Genomic DNA, 20,230 nt, shown 5'->3' on the forward strand with positions numbered 1-20,230 from the left:
TGTTTGGTAAAATTCACTTGTGAAGCCATCTGGTCCTGGGCTTTTATTTGTTGGGAGCTTGTTGATTACTGATTCAGTTTCCTTGGTGGTAATCAGTTTATTCAGATTTTCTGTTTCTTCTTGAGTTAGCTTTGGAAGGTTGTATGCTTCTAGGAAATTATCCATTTCTTCCAGATTGTCAAATTTGTTGGCATATTATTGCTCATAGTAATTTCTTAAGATTTTTAGTATTTCTGTGGAGTCTGTTGTTACTTTGCCTCTTTCATTTCTGATTTTACTAATTTGAGCCCTCTTTCTTTTCTTTTTTTTTTTGATGAGCCTAGCTAGAGGCTTGTCAATTTTGTTTATCTTCTCAAAAAACCAGCTCTTGGTTTCATTGATCTTTTGTATTGTTTTTCTGGTCTCTATTTCGTTTATTTCCGCTCTGGTCTTTATTATCTCCTTCCTTGTGCTCCCTTTGGGCTTATTTTGCTGTTCTTTTTCCAGCTTCCTGAGGTTTAAGGATAACCTGTTGATTAGAAATTTTTCTTCCTTCTTTAGGTAGGCCTGCACTGCTATGAACTTCCCTCTTAGAACAGCTTTTGCTGCATCCCATAGATTTTGGGTTGTTGTGTTTTCATTTTCCTTTGTCTCAAGATTGCTTTTGATTTCTTCTTTGATCCAGTTTTGACCCAGCCGCTGTTTAGTAGCATGTTATTCAACCTCCGTGTATTTGTGTGCTTTCTGGATTTGTTCTTATAATTGATTTCTAGTTTCATAGCATTGTGGTCAGAGAAGACACTTGATATGATTTCAATCTTCTTAAATTTATTGAGACTTGTTTTGTGCCTAACATGTGGTCTATCTTGGAAAATGACCCACGTGCATTTGAGAAGAATGTATGTTCCGTAGCTTTGGGATGAAATGCTCTGAAAGTATCAATTAAATTCAGCTGGTCTAAAGTGTCATTTAAGGCCACTGTTTCCATGTTGATTTTCTTTCTGGAGGATCTTGCCATTGGTGACAGCGGGGTGTTGAAGTCCCCTACTATAATAGTGTTACTGTTGATCTCTGTCTTTACGTCTGTCAAAATCTGTTTTATATATTTAGGGGCTCCTATGTTAGGTGCATAGATGTTTACTAGAGTTATGTCCTCTTGTTAGATCAATCCCTTTATTATTATGAAGTGCCCTTCTTTATTCTTCATTATGTTCTTCAATTTAAAGTCCATTTTATCTGATATAAGTATTGCTACTCCAGCTTTGTCTCAGTTCCATTTGCATGAAATATTTTGCTGCATCCCTTTACTTTCAGCCTGTATGTGTCTTTTGATCTGAGGTGAGTCTCTTGTATACAGCATATGCAAGGGTCTTGCTTTCTTATCCACTCAGCCACAGCCTATGTCTTTGGTTGGAGCATTCAGTCCATTTACATTTAATGTGATTATTGATAGGTGCATAGTTATTGCCATTTTGTTATTTGTGTCCCTGGTCTTCGTTAGTTAGGTTGTTTTTTCTCTTTCCTCTGCTTAAAGCAGCCCTTTTAACATTCCCTGCAGTGCTGGCTTGATGGTAATGAATTCCTTTAGCTTATTCTTTTCTGGGAAGCTCTTTATCTCTCCTTCAATTTTAAATGATAACCTTGCTAGATAAAGCAATCTAGGTTGTAGGCCTCTGTTTTTCATCACTTTGAAGACCTCCTGCCACTCCCTCCTGGCCTGCAGTGTTTCTGTAGAAAAGTCGGCTGATAATCTTATGGGGGTGCCCTTGTATGTAACTTGCTGCCTGTCCCTTGCTGCTTTTAGGATTCTGTCTTTATCTTTAACCTTTGCCATTTTCACTATAATGTGTCTTGGTGTGGGCCTGCTTGGGATCATCTTGTTTGGAACTCTCTGCACTTCCTGTGCTTGTATGTCAATTTCCTTTGCCAGTTTAGGGAAGTTTTCAGACATTATTGCTTCAAATATGTTCTCGATCCCTTGCTCCCTCTCTTCTCCTTCTGGTATCCCTATGATGCGCTTGTTGTTGCGTTTGATGTTGTCGCCTAGCCCGCTTAAACTATTTTCAATGTTTTTTATTCTTTTTTCTTTTTGTTGTTCTGCTTGGATGATCTCTGTTATCTTGTCTTCTAAGTCCCTGATTCAATCCTCTGCTTCATCCAATCTACTAGTAATTCCATCGAGTTTGTTATTTAATTCAGTAATTGAATTATTTATTTCTAGCTGGTTGTTTTTCATGATTTCTCTATCCTTCTTTGCATTCTCATTAATTTCCTTGAGCATTCTAAAAATCAGTGTTCTGAACTCTGTCTCCGATAAGTTGTTTAGAAGGTATCACTTTAAACCACCCTTACTCTGCCCTCCTCGATACATTTCCCCATTCCAGAAATAACTACCATCCACTTTTGGTATACTCATATGCTGTATACTTCCAGACTTTTTGTATGTATTTTTATATACATATGTATATGTTTATTTATATATATGTATAATATATATATAATAGCATAAGTAACATGTATGCAGATACACTTACACATATGTATGTATATGTATGTAAATGTTTTTGCATAGATATACATATTTATGAACAGACAAACACATAACTGGACTATCACTCCACCACAGGCTCCTAACTGGTCTCCCTGCTTCTATTTTTCTCAATTTTCAGTTCATTCTTCATTCCATAGGTAGAATACTCTTTCTAAAAATGTAAATACTATCATGTCGATCTCATTTTAATCCTGATAGCTTCTCACTGCTATAAGGCTAATAAGTTTAAGAACCCTAACATTTCTGACAACGTTCTATGTATTATGGCCCCAGCTTACGTTTTCTGCTGTATGTGCTTACTACACTTCAGATGTGCGATAGTATATTTCAGTCTTTTTCTGTTTCTTCACGGTGACAAACTTTTTTGCACTTCAGAGTCTTTGTACCTAGGCATTGAATGCCGTTTTTCTTTCTGTTTACATTAGCTTAAATATTATTTTAGCAGGGAAGCCTCCTTAACCCCTGAATATGTTAGGCACTCCTTGTGAAATGGAAGTTTATTATCTCCTCATACCACAATTGCATTTATATACATCTTCCATGGCCCTAAAAATTGTTTTATTCATTCTTTCAATAGGTAATTTATTGAGCATATACTGTGTTGCTAGGCACTGGGTGAGAAGCTGATTATATGGTGATAAATACAATAATGAAGACATTGAGGCGTGTTTTGTATGTCTTAGAATTTTCGAATCTAACTTTTCTAGTAATTTAGTTTTACAGTAGTTTTTAAAAGTATTGATCTGTGAGAGACACAAAAATGTTTAAAAATTGTCTTTTAGCACAGAGAATTTGAGAAATATTTGAAATACAGCACATGGAGAAAATAAGGCAGATAGAAAAAGACGGAAAATGATTACACTGATGATAGTGGCATTAACTTCACATAGATGGTAGTTAGGAGTTACTAGAGGATACTGTAAAGAAAAATCAAGTGCTCAGACTGTGGCTATTCAATGTCCGATGAGTAGGGAGGCCAAGCTGGCTGACCAAGAACCTGCTAGTTAGACCGGCTCCAGGCCTGCAATGGGGAGAACACAGGCTGTGGTCAGCTGGGGTAGACTTCTTTTTATCCTGTCTAAAGTGAGGGCTTTAGTATCTCTAACATTTTATTGTGAGAAGTTATTTCTTATTATTGACTAACTCACCACAATTTCATTTTTCTTTGTTTATTGTCTCTTAAACAAGGCAATGCTTAAGAAAGGGTCAAAGGAATAGTCCATTTTGGTTAGATAAATGTGACTTTTTTGGATCATGTGTAAAACTGATTTTAATTCATTAGTTTATTTTTGCATTATTTCAGGTATTAGAAAGAATTCAACTACAAGTTCTCAGAGCCCAGCGGGGAGTGCAAACGCCAGTGCAAACCTACAGAATTATGGTGAAGCCTCTCCAGATGCCATCAGTACAAATTCCGAGGGTGCCCAGGAAAATCACCACGACCTGGTAATCATGTCAGAGAAATCCCTGAAGAGAAATGCCACCAACTTTGTCTCATGTTCCAAATATGCACATTTGAAGACAATAATATATAAGATGAACTGACTTGAATTGTGGGTGATTCAGTTTGCTCTTTCTACTCTTGAACATTCATCCCTGCTAATGAATTCTCTTTCAATTTTACTTTAAAAAAATTTTTTTTTCATATTGAGAAGGTTCAATCTTTTTTACGTCTTTGTTTTTCAACCCTTATTTTAGTTCCTCTTAAAAACACCCTGAAAAAGTTTGATGGTAAGGATGGTAGTCAGTTCCTTTGAGGGGCTGTCTGCAAAACAAACATATTAGTGGTTTATTTGAGCCCCCTTCACCCAGTGAAATAATCTGTCGATGACTTAGAAAATATGTTCAGCTTTTAGTGAAAATAATTTCACACGGAAATGTCATATAAAGTCTTTTGTGGTGTAAAATAATTCTTCTCTTGACTGAATGAGAAGAAAGGAAGCTGAAGTTTGTCACTATAATGTATTAACTACATTTAGTTAATCACAAGTATATATTTGGTTTATTAGGCCACAGTTGTGTTTTTAGAGATTATAGTAGTTTCCTGTGTTACTTTTACAATTTTGATTTGAATTACTTGGTATACTAATATCATTTATGCACTCCTTGCTAGATGTCAGTCGTGGTGTTTAAGATTACTGGTGTTAATGGGGAAATTGACATCCGAGGGGAAGATACAGAAATCTGTCTTCAAGTGGACCAAGTGACACCAGATCAGTTAGGCAATGTCAGCTTTCGGCACTACCTTTCTAATCGTCCAGTAGGTAAGACTTTAATATGATTTAAACTTTTTTATATATATATATATATATATATATATATATATATATATATATATATATATATACATATGATTCATCAGCAGGTTCTATCTTTGATAAAAATTAATTCAAGGAAAATTACATTTATTAGGAATAGTGCAAAGATTTGTACTTTTAGATCACCTTATTTCCACTATATTATGTTAATAGAAATATGACCTGTTGAAGATGTATTTTGTAATTTCTTTTTGTTTCTGCTGTTGATAAGTTCCATCTTTTACTTTTTCAGTCCTCCCATCTTTGAGTGAATAAGTCTGAGAAAGCTGAGCTCTTTCTATATGAAAAGAGTGATAAAGTAATCCTGGGAGGTCAAACTTAGTTCCACACTAGAATAAATGTCAGTTTCTGTATTCTATTATTTTTCTTAAAAGCAAACATTTCGTGAGTCTGGCATGATATTTGGTATTTGGGAAAATCACGTATCCTGTTCTTGTGGTCCTTCATTCTAAGATCAGTACCTTCACTTGAACATAGAGGGATATAAGCAACAAAAATGCAGTGTATGAAGAGGAAAACACATTAAACTATCCCTTTTGCAAAGGTGATATAAAGTTATAATTCATGGTGTTCTGTCATTTGAAGAAATTAGTTTATTAGAATAGTTAAACTAAGACATTAAAATGACAATATTCAATTTTTAAACTTTTTAAAAGGCCACTGAGCTGTATTATTTTTCTTTGATATGTGTACAGAATGCTATCTCTGATACATAACATACTGAAATGGGCCATTTTTCTATAAACCAGCATCATGGAAAAAAATTGTCTCTTGGCTTTATTCAATGGGTAGGCCTTGCTGTTTACAATGTATCTGGTAAAAATAAATTCAAGAATTTTATATTAGCAAGTATAAATATCAATAGCATGCAAAAGGGTGGATGCTAAGTATATAGTTAGAAAGGTTTCATAGTGAACAAAAAGGATTGAACATAAAATTTCAAAACCTAGATCCTGTTTTCATACCCAACCCAAACACTCTTCAAATTGTAGTCTTAGATATTTTCCAGTTGCACAATTATTTTTTTGCTTTTCTTTATAGCTCACTTAGTACCATATCCTATTTTATATTGATCCTGATTGAAGAAATTTTGAAATGCCTTGTATGTATGAGTTACATAGTTAGTGCTATCTGATGCCTTATTTTTTCCCCCAGTTGTCTTAGTTGGTTGGTTAAAGGATTTCAAAAAAAGAAAGAAAGGAAAGGAAAGGAAAAAGAAAAAAAGAAGGTGGAAGGTGAAAAGGGATAAATAGAAAAAGAGAAAAAAAAGTTTAGCTTGAACATTTCAGACATTAATTAATAAGCCATACGAACAAAGATTGTATTTGATCGCATTTGTTTGTTTTCGCTTTTCTATAATGTGTGGATGGATTGTGGATTCCTTTACTAGGAAGCCCTTAGCATAATAGTTTCATGGCATAAGTGACATAAGAGGTAGTAGGAAGCAGTGGTTTTTAACTAATAAAGATTTTGTTTTATCTCTGCTCCAAGTAAACACTCTTTTTGTTTAAAATTATTTCTTGCTGTCAGCTCGCTGGAGTATGTGTCTGGTGTGCATGTGTGTATGTGTGTGTATAGATATAGACATGTAGATAAATAGAGAGATAAAAGACTCAATAAAATTACATTTAACAAGTTTTTTCTAATTGCTCTTATTGTTAAATAGACTATTTAATTAACTCTTGTTTTTCTTGATATGGGAAAAAAACACTAACATATCTAAGTATGTATTCATGTCCATGCTGAGGGAAAATAAACATTTTTTCCTCATGAATTAGTGGGATCTTCTTATGAGGACCCATGGGGAAAGATAACTGATACCTCAATAACTGAGAAACAGCTTTGCCTTTCTAGAACGTAAATAGAATCATGGATTCTTTTGACTTGTGAAACTGATTGTATTTTTCTATTTGCTGCTAGAAAGCTCATTTTTGGTCCACCTTTGACACAAATTTAAATAATGTATTTTGATTTATTAACCTTATTACCTGTCTTTACCTTTTCCCTTCTATCCTTATTTTTCCATTGCTTACTTATTTTTTATCTGATTATGTCATGTGCATGTTGCCCTTTATTCTTTTTGGAGCTAGGTAATGTAAAATAAACAAAATGTTACCTACCATGAGGGCCAATTTATTTCAGTGGTTCTGCTAAGAACTTTTATTTTTTTAATTAGATATTCTATGGGTGCTTTATTGAAATTTTAAGATTTGTTTTTGAACTCAAGTATTTGTATCTCTGTAACAACCTTAAATTCTTTTTTGGAACAAGGCCAAAGGCACACACACACACACACACACACACACACACACATACACACATACATATACATATATAAATTCCCATCCTTTGGTATAATTTCAGTTTTAAGATTGTCACCTAATAGAAACATTTTAATGAAGTCTTCTCTATTTATTTTTCCAATTTTTTAATACCCAATTTTAATGAAAAAGGTGCAGAACTTCAGGCTTTTGTTACTTCTTGAGAAATGGCTGAAGAGTCACTTTAAATGCCATGACTGTTTCTTCATTACAGCATCCATGATATTATAAATTTATGGATGAGCACATAGCCAGATACACACTTAAGTATCTGAGTTATGCATGATATCGAATTTCTATCATGGCATGTTTTTACATGTTACTAAAAAATAGAAAATATAAACAATTCAACATTATTGCAGAAGATAAAAATTAGGGTTGTGTATTGTATTGTATATGTACTATAAATATTTAAATTAAGGATAAATATTAAAACTTGATTATTGCTTTAACATTGTACAAAGTGACAATAACTTCTAATGACTAATAATTGAGAGAGACATTTTTTAGTAGCCACAAAGTTATCACTTTATTTGTTGTTTTTCCATAGGTCCTGATCATAAAGCTGTCAGTCATTCTAAATCCTGTCCTGAGATTACTCTAAGATTTGAAAGTGGACCTGGTGCTGTAATTCACTCTTTGCTTGCAGAAAAAAATGGATTTCTACAATGCCATATAGAGAACTTTAGCACTGAGTTTCTTACATCTTCTCTTATGAATATTCAGCATTTTTTGGATGATGAAACTGTTGCAACAGTGATGCCGATGAAGATACAAGTTTCTAACACAAAAATAAATTTAAAAGTATGTTAATAAATACTTTTATATTTTCATGTTATAAATATTTACGTTGCCTACATGGACTTTAATTCATGTCTAAGACTATCCCTTCTCTATGATAGATACTCTGTCAGCATTTATTGAAATGCATTTGTTGATCTTTGTGGTAAATGATGTAGAGATCCTTCTTAGAAATTAGAAAATATCACAATAGAATAGGCAGTTTTCTCTGTATCAACTAAAGCATGTAAAAATGTATTTTTTTTCCTGGTATCTGCATTATTTAAATTCTGTATTACAAACTCCCTCCAAGCCAGAAAAATCCACCCATATTCAAATACACAGACAGAAATAATTCCGTTATTCACTGCAAATGATGATGATTGTCAGGACAACATTATTATTTCTGGGTCAGGAATTGATCAGTCTCGACATGACCGCTTCTTTTTATCCTTAGTTATAAGGGTTCTGTTCAGCTAGTCTTCATTTGGTTCTCGAGGTTGCTTGTTCTATAATTTAGTTGTAATTTTAATGAGGTCATTGGGGGCTACAGACACAGTGTTTACCTTTTCTGCCATCTTTTTCTGATATATTTCTAACTCGTTAAAAATATGATTATAGTAATGTTTGTTAAGAAAATGTTCATTCTAATTTTATCATTTACTTTAATAACAACATGCTGATTGTACTTCTCTTTCCTGTAGGATGACAGTCCTCGTAGTAGTACAGTATCCGTTGAACCAGCTCCTGTAACCATTCATATTGATCATCTTGTGGTAGAGAGAAATGATGATGGTTCTTTTCATATCAGAGGTATATATGGAAACAATTTAAATGAACCCTACTGAAATTGAAATTAAATTATGTAGTTCTGATTGTTTCTTTCCCCTCATACTTTTTGTTTTGTTTTTAAATTGGGGAAGGGGACCAGCCAAGTTGTTGTCCTTCAATTTTAGTTGTGGAGGGTGCAGCAAGCTCAGCTCTAAGTCCAGTAGCGCCGCTGTGTTCAGTTAGTTGCGGGTGGGCGTAGCCACCATCCCATGCGGGAATCCAACCAGCAGCCTCATTGTTAAGGGCGCTTGCTCTATCCCCGGAGCAACCCAGGCGGCAGCTCAAGGTGCCAAGTTCAGTTTTAGTTGCGGGTGGGCATAGCCCACCATTCGAACAGGTAGCCTTGTTGTTAGGAGCACGTGCTCTCAGCAGCTGAGCCATCTGCCATGTGTTGGCAGCTCAGCAGCAGCTCAACTCAGGGCGCAGCGTCACTGGCCCATGTGGGAATCGAACCAGCCACCCTGTTGCTCAGAGCTTGCACTCTTGGGCAAGGTCTTAACCAACTGAGCCACTCGGCCAGCCTGTCTTATTGTTTCATATGTATGTACATATGTAATAGGAAATGATTGAGGAACATTTTCAGTACATAGTAAAATATTTCTTATGTATGGACCTCTACCTCAGAAATAACTCATTTACAGTTGATTTAGTACCTATTCTACAAATGTGTTTTGAATGAAAGTGAAAGACGCTTTCATGGTCTTATATATCTCTTGGGTCTTACTTGGGTCTTTAGATCTCGTTCTTAGCTTTATTTCCCACTGTTCTTTTATATTGCCTGAACCAATCTGGTAGACTTACTCTCTGTATTGGAATTTGTCTTGTATGTTCCCATCTGTGTTTTCTTATTTGCTTGTTATTACTCATTAGAATCGTTCATTCCCTTCCAAGTGTATCTCTAGCCTCTCTTTTTCAATGAACCCTTCTCCATAAGCTGATGTGACCCCTTATAATTTTTGGATACTTACTCTTTGTACATCAGTTACTTGTTGTATATTACTGTGCATTTAGTTCAGCTTTAATGTTTGTATCTTCATTCTAATGAGATTTTTAAGGTCTCTAAGGATTGTATCTTAGAAGGTGGTGCGGAGTAATGGAAAGTGCTTAAGTCAGTAGACTGAGATGTTCTAGTCCTTACTTTACTAGTAGCTACTCAAGGGTGAAACATGAGGGACTGATATATGCTTCTGTTTCATCTACCAAAACCTCATGAGATGACATAAAATGTTAAAAGAAAATAGTTACAACAGTACTACAAATGAAAAATAAATACCATTAGTGGGTTAGAAATTCTAAAAAGAGCAACCAGAGGCAAAACCTGAAAAATCTGTTGCTATCAACCAACCAAAGACAGGACTGTTACTGGGGTGGGAGCAGTTTGTAGGGAACTCTTAACTGAAGACTATTTTCCTCTAGAGTTTGAGAGCAACTAGAGCAAACATAGAAGTCGGCCAAAAAAGATCAAAACGTCAGCTTCATTCAGATAAAAGCTCAGGTGGAGACGCTAGCTTATGTGTGAGAAGATAGGTATGTTCTATGGCTCTTTCTCCCAAATGCTTTAGGTCTTTGGTACCAAAACTACGGGTCTATCTTAGAGCAAGCAGAACAGACTGCACCCTTTTTTCAGGAAAGGCTTATACCAAAGTCAGAAGAAACTGAATCACACACATCTGCTTCCTATCTCTAAACTCGTTAATCAGATAAGTGACGCCTTCCCCCCTGTGAGGAAGTGAGAAGGGGACCACGAGAGCCTAGGAGAACTACTCTAGGGAGACACTGGAACCCTCCTGCATTGCTCGGATTGTAAAGTGGTGTGGATGTTTGGGAAACAGTGTGGCAGTAACTCAGAGAGTTAAATAGTTACTATGACCCAGCCATTCTGCTCAAGAAGACCACCCAAAAGAAATAAAAACATAGGCCTATGCAAAAACTTGTACACAAATGTTGACAGCAGCACTCTTTATAGTCAAATAGTGGAGAATCCGAATACAATCATGCTATGAATGGACAAAGAAAATGAGGTGTATCCATACAATGGAATATTATTCAGCATGAAAAAAAGAGTGAAATACGAATAGATGTTATAACATGGAAACTTTGAAAACATTATGCTAAATGGAAGAAGCCCATCATGAAAGACCATATGGTATATGATTCCATTTATATGAAATGTCCAGAATAGGGAAATCCATAGAGACAGAAAATAAGTTAGTGGTTGCCTAAGAGTGGGAGGAAGGGAATTAGAAAGGAATGAGAAGAGACTATTAGGTACACTGGTTTTTGATGGTGATGAAATGTTCTGAGTACACTAAAAACCATTGGACTGTACACTTTGAATGAATGGGGCATATGAATTATTTTTCAATAAAGCTGTTAAAAAATAAAAGTATCGTTTTAGAACCATGGGAGATTTGGGGAACCAGGCTCAAGGCTTACTTTCAGTATTCATGTCCTTAAACCACAGTATAATGTAATCTGGTATGATGGGAAAAATTGCAGTCTGCCCCTGGGCAAGTTGATTTTATAGTTTGTACTACTGTCAGTGTAGATTCATAAAGTCAACTTTACCATAACTGCTGTGGCCAGTAATATTTCAGATTTTATGCTACAAATTTGAATTTCAGCTGCTGTCACTGTTGCTGTCCCCAGAAAGGAGAAAGAGTTGTCTTCCATCCCTTCTTTTGTGATTGATATCTGAGGGAAATCTAAGGTGAATGCAATTTGATTGGCATTATCTCAGTCACATGCATGGAAAAGAATTTGGGAAATTGAGTAGTAGTTTCCAACATTTATCGAGGGAAGCAAATTTTACTCCTGAAAAAACTTATAAAATATGAAATTCTTCACATATAGGGAGGGATTCTGATGATGGATGGCCAAAATTAATGACAAAATGCCTACTGCAAAACTCAATACAGTAAGAGACAAATAAATGAATGATACAGTTGATGCTAAAGAAGAGACTTTTAAAGAAATGTAATTACTATCCTTAAACAGATGATAGGATTTTGAACTCATTAAACAAAAACAAGTTCTTGTGGAACATAACCAGTTAGAAATCTTTGAAAATTAAAAGCTTGATCTTTGAAGTAAAAAATAATAGCTCACCTAAAATCCATCAGCTGTAGATAGCTGGAGTATGACCTTTCCCCGCCATCTGTAACGCTAGCACTTTGGATTAGTATAGTCTGCTTGAATTATTAGTCACTTTCTAGATCATGTGTCTTTTTTCTTTGCTTTCCTACACTCTTTTCAATCCAGCAACCAGAGTGCTATTTAAAAAATGTAACTCATTGTGTCACTTCTGGGCTAAAGACCCTCCATTCGCTTCCTTTCTCACTCTAAGTAGAAACCTAGGTCCTTGGAGAGGCCTACAAAGATTTTCATGATCTTGCTCTTTGCTTTTCTCTGACCTTATCTCCCGTTATTCTACCCCTTACATCATTCACTCCTGTCACTCTGGTCTTGCTGTTCTTGAACGTGGCAAGCATACTCCTGTCTCGGGGCCGTTTTACTTGCTGGTCCCTCAGCTTGGAATACTCTTCCCTCAGATATCCTCATGCCTCACTTCATCACTTTCTGCAAGAGTCTGCTCAAATCTCCCCTTAATAGAGAAATTTTCATCCATCCTTCCCCATCCCCAGCAGCTCCCTTTCTCCCTACCGCTGATTTATTGTTCTCAATAGGCGCTTAGCACCTTTTGATATGCTATGTTCTTTTTTGTTTATTTGTTAACTAGAATATAAGTTAGATGGGAGCAGGTATTCATTTGGTACACAGCTATTCCCATCTCCTAAAACAGTGTCTGTTTCCTAGTAGATGTTCAAAAAAATCCTTGTTGAATGACTGGGTGAAAAAAGGCAGCTTAAAAACAGAGCGGAAGGTGCTGAAGGTTGAATAGTTGATCTGGAACAACAATGTCTAATAGAACTTGCAGCTATCAGGGAAAGGGTCTGTAATCTATAATGAAGTGGCTGTTGAGCATTTGAAATGTGGCTAGTGCAGCTGAGGAACTGAATTTTTAATTTTACCTTAATTTGTAATCAATTTAAATTTAAATAGCCACATGTTGCTAATGGTTACTATTTTGGACAGCACAGATACAGAAGACAGAACAAAGGGTATTCTTCTACCAAAGAAAACAAAACAAAACCAGGAGGAAAAGAGTGTTTAAAACATTGAGACAACCACCAAGAAAAACACAACAGGGAAAGTATGAAAGAAAAATAGAAAGGCAAAGAAGCTCCAAGGTCTGTAGCTCTAGGAAAACACAGTTCAATGTGCGGGGGTGTCTTGGGTCATAGGCACAGGGAAAAACGTCTAAGGAAAGTGACTCTTTAAAGATGCTGAAGTGTGTTGATGGGTGGGAGAGCATCTAGTAGGAGAAATATATCTTTCTTTGACCGATGGTATTGAGGTGGCCCTTCACAAAAAACCAAAAACAAAAACATTGAGACATGAAGAATAGAGCAAGAAATTCCAACATACATCTAAAGGGGGTTCCAGAAAGAGAGAGAACAGAATAAAAGAAAAGAGGTAAAATAAAGAAATAATAAAATGTTCCACATTTGAAGGAAGAAACAGGTTGTTAGAGCCAACCAGGTGCAGAACAAAGTGAATGAAAAATAATTCTTACCTAGAAATATTGGTGAAATTTCTCAATATTAAGGTATAAAGAGAAAAGTCCGAAAATCTTCTAGAGGAAAAGGCAGAAAGGATGAGAATCAGATTTGCATCAGACTTTCCATTGGCAACATTGGATGCTAAAAGACAGTTAAGTAACATCTTCAAAGTCCTGTGGGAAAATAATTTTGAACCTCAACTGTTATTTTAAAGGCAAAAATAAAGAATTTCTTTTTTATTATTTTTATTTTTCAATTATATTGATAGTCAATATTATTTTATATCAGTTTCAGGTATATAGCATAGTAGTGAGACATTTATATAATTTACTAAGTTATCATACTGATAAATCAAGTACCCACCTGGCACTATACATAATAGTCATTACAATATTATTGACTATATTCCCTATGATACTATGACATATTTTACATCCCTATGACTATTTTGTAGCTACCAATTTGTATTTCTTAATCCCTTCACCTTTTTCACCCAGCCCCCCAAACCTCCTCCCACCTGGCAACCATCAGTTTGTTCTCTGTATCTATTAGCCTGTTTCTGTTTTGTTTATTCATTTAGTTTTGTTATTTAGATTTCACATATGAGAGAGATCATATGGTATTTGTCTTTCTCAGTCTGACTTATTTCACTTAGTGTAATATCCTCTAGGTTCATCCATGTTGTCACAAATGGTAAGATTTCAATTGCTTTTTATGGCCAAGACAATTTTTTTAAATGGAAAGAATTAGTAAAAATGAAAATTTAATGAGGAACAGCAGTAAAGAAACTAGTAAAAGCTTGGAGTTAAGTCTAAATGTTTGTTTATGTATACGAAAAAAGTTTTTTATGTGCAACTAAAATTCCAGGTGATGTCAGTTTGAGAGGTTGCATTGGGGAAAAAATAAGAGGTGTTGGGTACTAAAATTGGGCTAAAGTTTTTGTCTTTTTGAGAGGAACTTAAAAAAAATATATGTTAATATTGTATTAACTTTAGATGACCACAAATAATAATTTTTAAACCATTATGACTGAGGAAAAACTGGATGGAAGTATCCAGTCAATCCAGCAAAAGACAGTATATTAAAAAAACAAAAATGGAAGTAAAAGAAAGGATGGTAAATAGAAAACATTAAATTAGAATACAGGAATTAGTTATTGCAGTAAATATGAGTGGTTTAAATTCACTTGTTAAAAGACAGAGGCACTGGGCTGGCCGAGTGGCGCGTTGGTTAAGAGCTGGATTGGGACGCCAGTTCTGAGCAAGAGGGCCCTGGTTCGGATTCCATATGAGGGCCAGTGACATTGCCCTCTACAGCTAAGATGCTGAACAACAGCTCAACCTGGAGCTGGGCTACATGAGTCCCCAGCTGCAGCGGCGTAGGCTGCAGCCCCTGCTGCAGTGGGCTGGCATGAGCTGCCAAGAGCCGCCGTGAGCGGCCGTCCAGAGGCTGGCGACCGATCTGCCTCGCCCGGGAAGAGCGCAATGATAATATCAACATGAGCCAGTGAAGCAACGTCCTCCACAACTAGACTGAAGAACAAAAGGACAGCAACTTGTCTGTTCCCCTTCCCCCAATTCCCCAGCACTGTTCCCTTCCCCCAATTCCCTAATTTAAAAAACTTAAAAAAAAATAAGACAGAGGCACTGACATAAAGTTAGGAAGGGAAATTCAGGTATATGCTGCAATAAGATATTCCTCCAAAGCAAAGTGACACAAAACACTGAAAATAAAGTGGGAAAAACATATATACCAGATAAGGGCTAACAAAAAAGGAAACGAGTATTAGATAATGTTGAATTTAACACTAAGAGTATAAAATGGGACAGATTTTAAAAAATATTTTATGTTTTAGAGCTATTTTAGGTTCACAGCAAAATTGAGTGGGAGGTAACAGATTTCCCTCATAGCACCTTTCCCCCCACATGCACAGCCTCCCTGTTATAAACATCTCCCACCAGAAAGGTACTTTTATTACAATTGATAAACCTACATTGACATGCCGTTATCACCCAAAGTCCATTGTTTACGTTAGAGGTCATTACTGGTGGTGTACATTCCCTAGGCTTGGACAAACAATGACATGTATCGATAGTTACGGTATGATACAGAGTAGTTTCACTGCCCTAGATGTTCTCTGCGCTCTACCTGTTCACTTTCCCTCCCCCCACCAACCCCTGACAACCTGTGGAAAATAATTTTGAACCTCAACTTTTATTTAGAGGCAAAAATAAAGACTTTTCCACAATGTCATGTAGTTGGAATCATGTGTAGCCTTCTCAAATTGGCTTCTTTTACTTAGTAATATTCATTTAAAGTTCCTCCATGTCAGGCTTAATAGCTCATTTCTTTTTTAGAGCTGAATAATACTCTATTTTTCGAAGGTTCTACAATTTATTTATTCGTTCCCCTTCTGTAGGACATCTTGGTTTCTTCCAAATTTTGGTAATTATGAATAAAGCTGCTATAAACATTCGTACAGGTTTTTGTGGGGACATAAGTTTTCAACAAGTTGGGTAAAGACCAAGGAATGTGATTGCTGGCTCTTGTGGTAAGAGTATGTTCAGTTTTGTAAGAAAGTGTCTGGACCATTTTGTGTTCTCACTAAAGAATGAGTAATGAATGAGGCTTCCTGTTGCTCCACATCCTTGCCAGAATTTGGTGTTATCAGTGGTGTTGATTTTGGCCATGCTAGATAGGTTTGTAGAGGTATGTTGTTTTAATTTGCATTTCCCTGAAGACATGATTTAGAGCATCTTTTCATGTGCTTATTTGCCATCTGTATATACTTTCTTTGGTGAGGTGCCTGTTAACGTCTTTGGCCCCAGAGAGATATTTTATATTGATAAAAGACTTCCCCCACTAAGAAAACATACCCGTCATAAACCTTTACCCATCTAAAAAACATAACTGAAAAATATGAAGCAAACCTCTTTCAAGTGAAGGAAACTGGAATCATATCATATTGAGATACTACAATCATATTGAAAAATTTTAACATGCCTTTCTGAGTACATTAAAAATATTTTTAAATTAAGTACATAAGAAATTTTTTATATATATATATATATATTTTTTTGCTGTATGTCCACTTATGTACATATTTTGGAGAAATACAGAATTAGACATCAATTTGATGAGTAAAAACTAAATGAAAAATCAAGGTGCTTTGAAATTTCTTCCCCAGTATTTTCCCCTACATTTCTTACCTACATGTTGCAGTTAGGTATGTGTTTTACCAGTTGTGAAATGTACTTTAATGTAGTAGCTAAAGGCCAAAATATAATAAATCACTCGTCCAGCAAGGGTATATTTGCATGAACATCATTTTAGTATGGAAATTCTATTTGGATTTGTCTTTGAAGTTGTGTGGGTTTTTAAAAAAAATTATGTCTAAATTACAAGTGTGCCCTAATGAAGGCAAGATAATATCTATTTTTATTTTTTCATTATCGCATGCCTCACATATATATGTGTACCTCCTGTCTTACATTTTTGAAAACTAGAAGCTGCTCCTAATTGAATGTTTTACATTTTAAGAATATATTTTTTCTTATTTCATTTCTTTACAATGACACTTATTTGGATCTTTTCAGCAAAGCAGTTTAGGTAATGATGAAATGTTAGAGGAAAAAGGCATATGCTAGATTTTTTTTTTTTTAAGATTTTTATTGGGGAATTGGGGGGATGGGAACAGTGCTGGGGAATTGGGGGAAGGGGAACAGACAAGTTGCTGTCGTTTTGTTCTTCAGTCTAGTTGTGGAGGACATTGCTTCACTGGCCCAAATTGGCACCATCATTGTGCTCTTCCCGGGCAAGGCAGATCAGTCGCCGGCTTCTGGACAGCCGCTCACGGCGGCTGCTGGCCGCTCACGCTGGCTGCTGGCTACATACGGTAGCCCGTGGCAACCCACTGCCACAGGGGCTGCAGCCTACACTGTCACCGGCGACTCACGGCAGCCCAGCTCCAGGTTGAGCTGTTGTTCAGCATCTTAGCTGTAGAGGGTAGTGTCACTGGCCCTCATATGTGGGTTCCGAACCGGGGCCCTCTGGTGTCCCAAGCCAGCTCTTAACCATCGCGCCTCTCAGCCGGCCCTAGCGTTTTTTTTAAATGGGCATCATAACTCAGTATTATTTGATCTTAATCAGCAGCTCTAATTTGTAAATTGTAGATGTACCTTTCAAAATCTCATTGAGATAATTTCCATTATGTTGTTATTCAAGACATTAGCATTGTAAAAAATTCAAAGAGTATTCTGAAGTAGTTTTCCATTGCATTGGGGTCTTCTGTGATAAAGTATATAATGTAACATATGGACGAATATAGTGCACATGCAGCTTGTATGATAATGTATCAGAAATATGACTCAAGCTAACACATCAGACATCATAAACAAGTATTTAATTAACAATTTATTTGCCTCTTAGAATTTAGAAGGGCTTTGAGGGGATGATTTGAATGGCCCAACTTTCTCAAACTGCTCGTTAAGAAATTTCTAAGTATGCTGTGTTTTTTTTTTCCCTTGAAGCAATTTTATTTAGCAAGCAGGAGCATTCAAAATAATCTCATTAGTAACTATTTCAAAAATTAGTTATAGGTATTTGTTACTGTTTAGTGGCAGCTTACCTACTTTTCTTCACCCCTTCCTGCTTTTTTAGTTTATTCTAAGGTATACTTGCAGCTGTTTTGGATGTGATTCAATTCCATCATGAAACAAGAGGTGCTTTTATATCCTTTATGCTGCTTATCAACACTTCACACCTCTTGCGAACGTCTTTATTTTATTTATTTTTAAAAGATTTTTATTGGGGAATTGGGGGATGGGAACAGCGCTTGGGAATTGGGGGAAGGGGAACAGACAAGTTGCTGTCGTTTTGTTCTTCAGTCTAGTTGTGGAGGACATTGCTTCACTGGCCCAAATTGGCACCATCATTGCGCTCTTCCCGGGCAAGGCAGATCAGTCGCCGGCTTCTGGATGGCTGCTCATTGCGGCTGCTGGCCACACACGGTAGCTTATGGCAGCCCACTGCAGCAGGGGCTGCAGCCTACGCTGTTGCCGGCGACTCACAGCAGCCCAGCTCCAGGTCGAGCTGTTGTTCAGCATCTTAGCTGTAGAGGGCAGTGTCACTGGCCCTCATATGTGGGATCCGACCCGGGGCCCTCTGGCGTCCCAAGCCAGCTCTTAACCAACGCGCCACTCAGCCGTCCCAGGAATGTCTTTAAAACAACCAGTTTTTCAGTGAAGACTTTAAAGATAAACTTAAAATAATTTTTCAGAAAATTAAAAAGGTACACTACAGTTTCTTGTTCCAGTGAAATATGGCTAATTAGCTGACTGTTAATAAGACTACCAATAAGAGAAAAACACAGATGTTTGGTATATGTATTGCTTGTGTTTATACCATGGCATCTATCATTAATTACTTTTAGTAGCAGTGTAGTGGGCTCATCATTTTTTCTACCCAACACACCTAGGACCTGGCATACTCCTATCTGGAACAGTGGCCATTATGGCATTTCAATCAAAAGGGTTGTGAGGAAGGGACTACCTCCCAATAGATGACATCAGAATGATGTGGGGGTGGGGCACTGTATATGTAAAGGTCTATGATAAATAACTCTGCCATTCACACCTTAGAATCACTGCCACAATGCTTTCTAATTGGGAATATGGGAAGATTTGTTTGATTACTAAAGCTAAAGAAAAGTAAAGTCTAAGTTCAGAAGAGTGTCTACATGACCAGAAAAGAAAAATCAATAGATATCTTCTATTTGAATTAACAGAGAACTGTTAAAGTCAAATATTTATTGAACACCTACTGTGGTACTAATAACAATTCATATTTGAATAATGCTTCCCAGTTTATACCATCCTTTTACATTAAATAGTAACTCATTCTTATCATAACCCTTTGTAATAATTAAGACAAGTTTTTTGGTTTGGTTTTTTTTTTTTAAATTTTATTGGGGAAGGGGAATAGTGAAGCTGTTGTCCTTCAGTCTTAGTTGTGGAGGGCGCAGCCAGCTCAGCTCCAAGTCCAGTCTCCATCCAGCCGCCCATTGGCAGCTCGCGGCCGCTCAGCTCCAGGTGCCGTGTTCAATCTTAGTTGCGGGTGGGTGTAGTCCACCATCTTAAACAGGCAACCTTGTTGCTAGGAGCATGTGCTCTCACCAGCTGAACCATCCTGCCCCCTGTTGGCAGCTCAGCAGCAGCTCAGCTCGGGCGCAGCTCATTGACCCATGTGGGAATCAAACCAATGACCCTGTTGCTCAGAGCTTTTGCTCTTAACCAACTGAGCCACTCAGCCGGCCCAAGACAAGTATTCTTATCGCCTCCATTTTGCAAATGAAGAAATTGAAGTTTATAGAAGTCGACTGATATGTTCAAGATGAAAGAGCTAGAAAGTAGCAGAGCCTGCACTAGGAAAAATGTATATGTTGTGTAAGACATCTATGAGGGCCATGGATTCGTTCATCAAAATTTGTCCTAAAAACTTTTAAGAAACTTTTAAGTAAATGAAAGGAAATGTCTTTCTATAGTAATAGACTCCAGTCATCCCTATCATTTATGGGTTCTGTTCCCCTTCCTCTCCAGTCCCGCCCATCTTTTCACCTTCTTCACCCTCCTGCCTCTCCTTTCCCATTCCCTCCCTTCTTTCCTCTTCGTTTTCCCTTCCTGCATCCTTCTGTCTACTTCTTCCTTATCTTTCTTTATCTCCCCTTACTTACATGTCTCTCCTCCTCTCTTCCCATCCTCCCTCCTTTTTCTACATCAGTCTTCATCTGTCTCCCTGCTTCTCTACCTCATTCCTTCCTCCCCGCTCTGC

The 20,230-nt window shown here is 36.6% G+C and overlaps 1 protein-coding gene across 1 annotated transcript in view; it reads left to right on the forward strand.

Moving 5' to 3' along the window:
- BLTP3B (bridge-like lipid transfer protein family member 3B) overlaps window positions 1–20,230 on the forward strand; it is a 90,372-nt gene that overhangs the window by 63,244 nt on the left and 6,898 nt on the right. The window contains exons 16-19 of the mRNA XM_019641734.1: window positions 3,834–3,976; window positions 4,644–4,794; window positions 7,720–7,973; window positions 8,654–8,762. Of these exons, the coding sequence (XP_019497279.1) occupies window positions 3,834–3,976; window positions 4,644–4,794; window positions 7,720–7,973; window positions 8,654–8,762 (657 nt within the window). The remainder of the gene's footprint in view (window positions 1–3,833; window positions 3,977–4,643; window positions 4,795–7,719; window positions 7,974–8,653; window positions 8,763–20,230) is intronic.

Source organism: Hipposideros armiger, unplaced genomic scaffold, assembly GCF_001890085.2.
Source record: "Hipposideros armiger isolate ML-2016 unplaced genomic scaffold, ASM189008v1 scaffold_63, whole genome shotgun sequence".
Classification (NCBI taxonomy): Eukaryota; Metazoa; Chordata; class Mammalia; order Chiroptera; family Hipposideridae; genus Hipposideros; species Hipposideros armiger.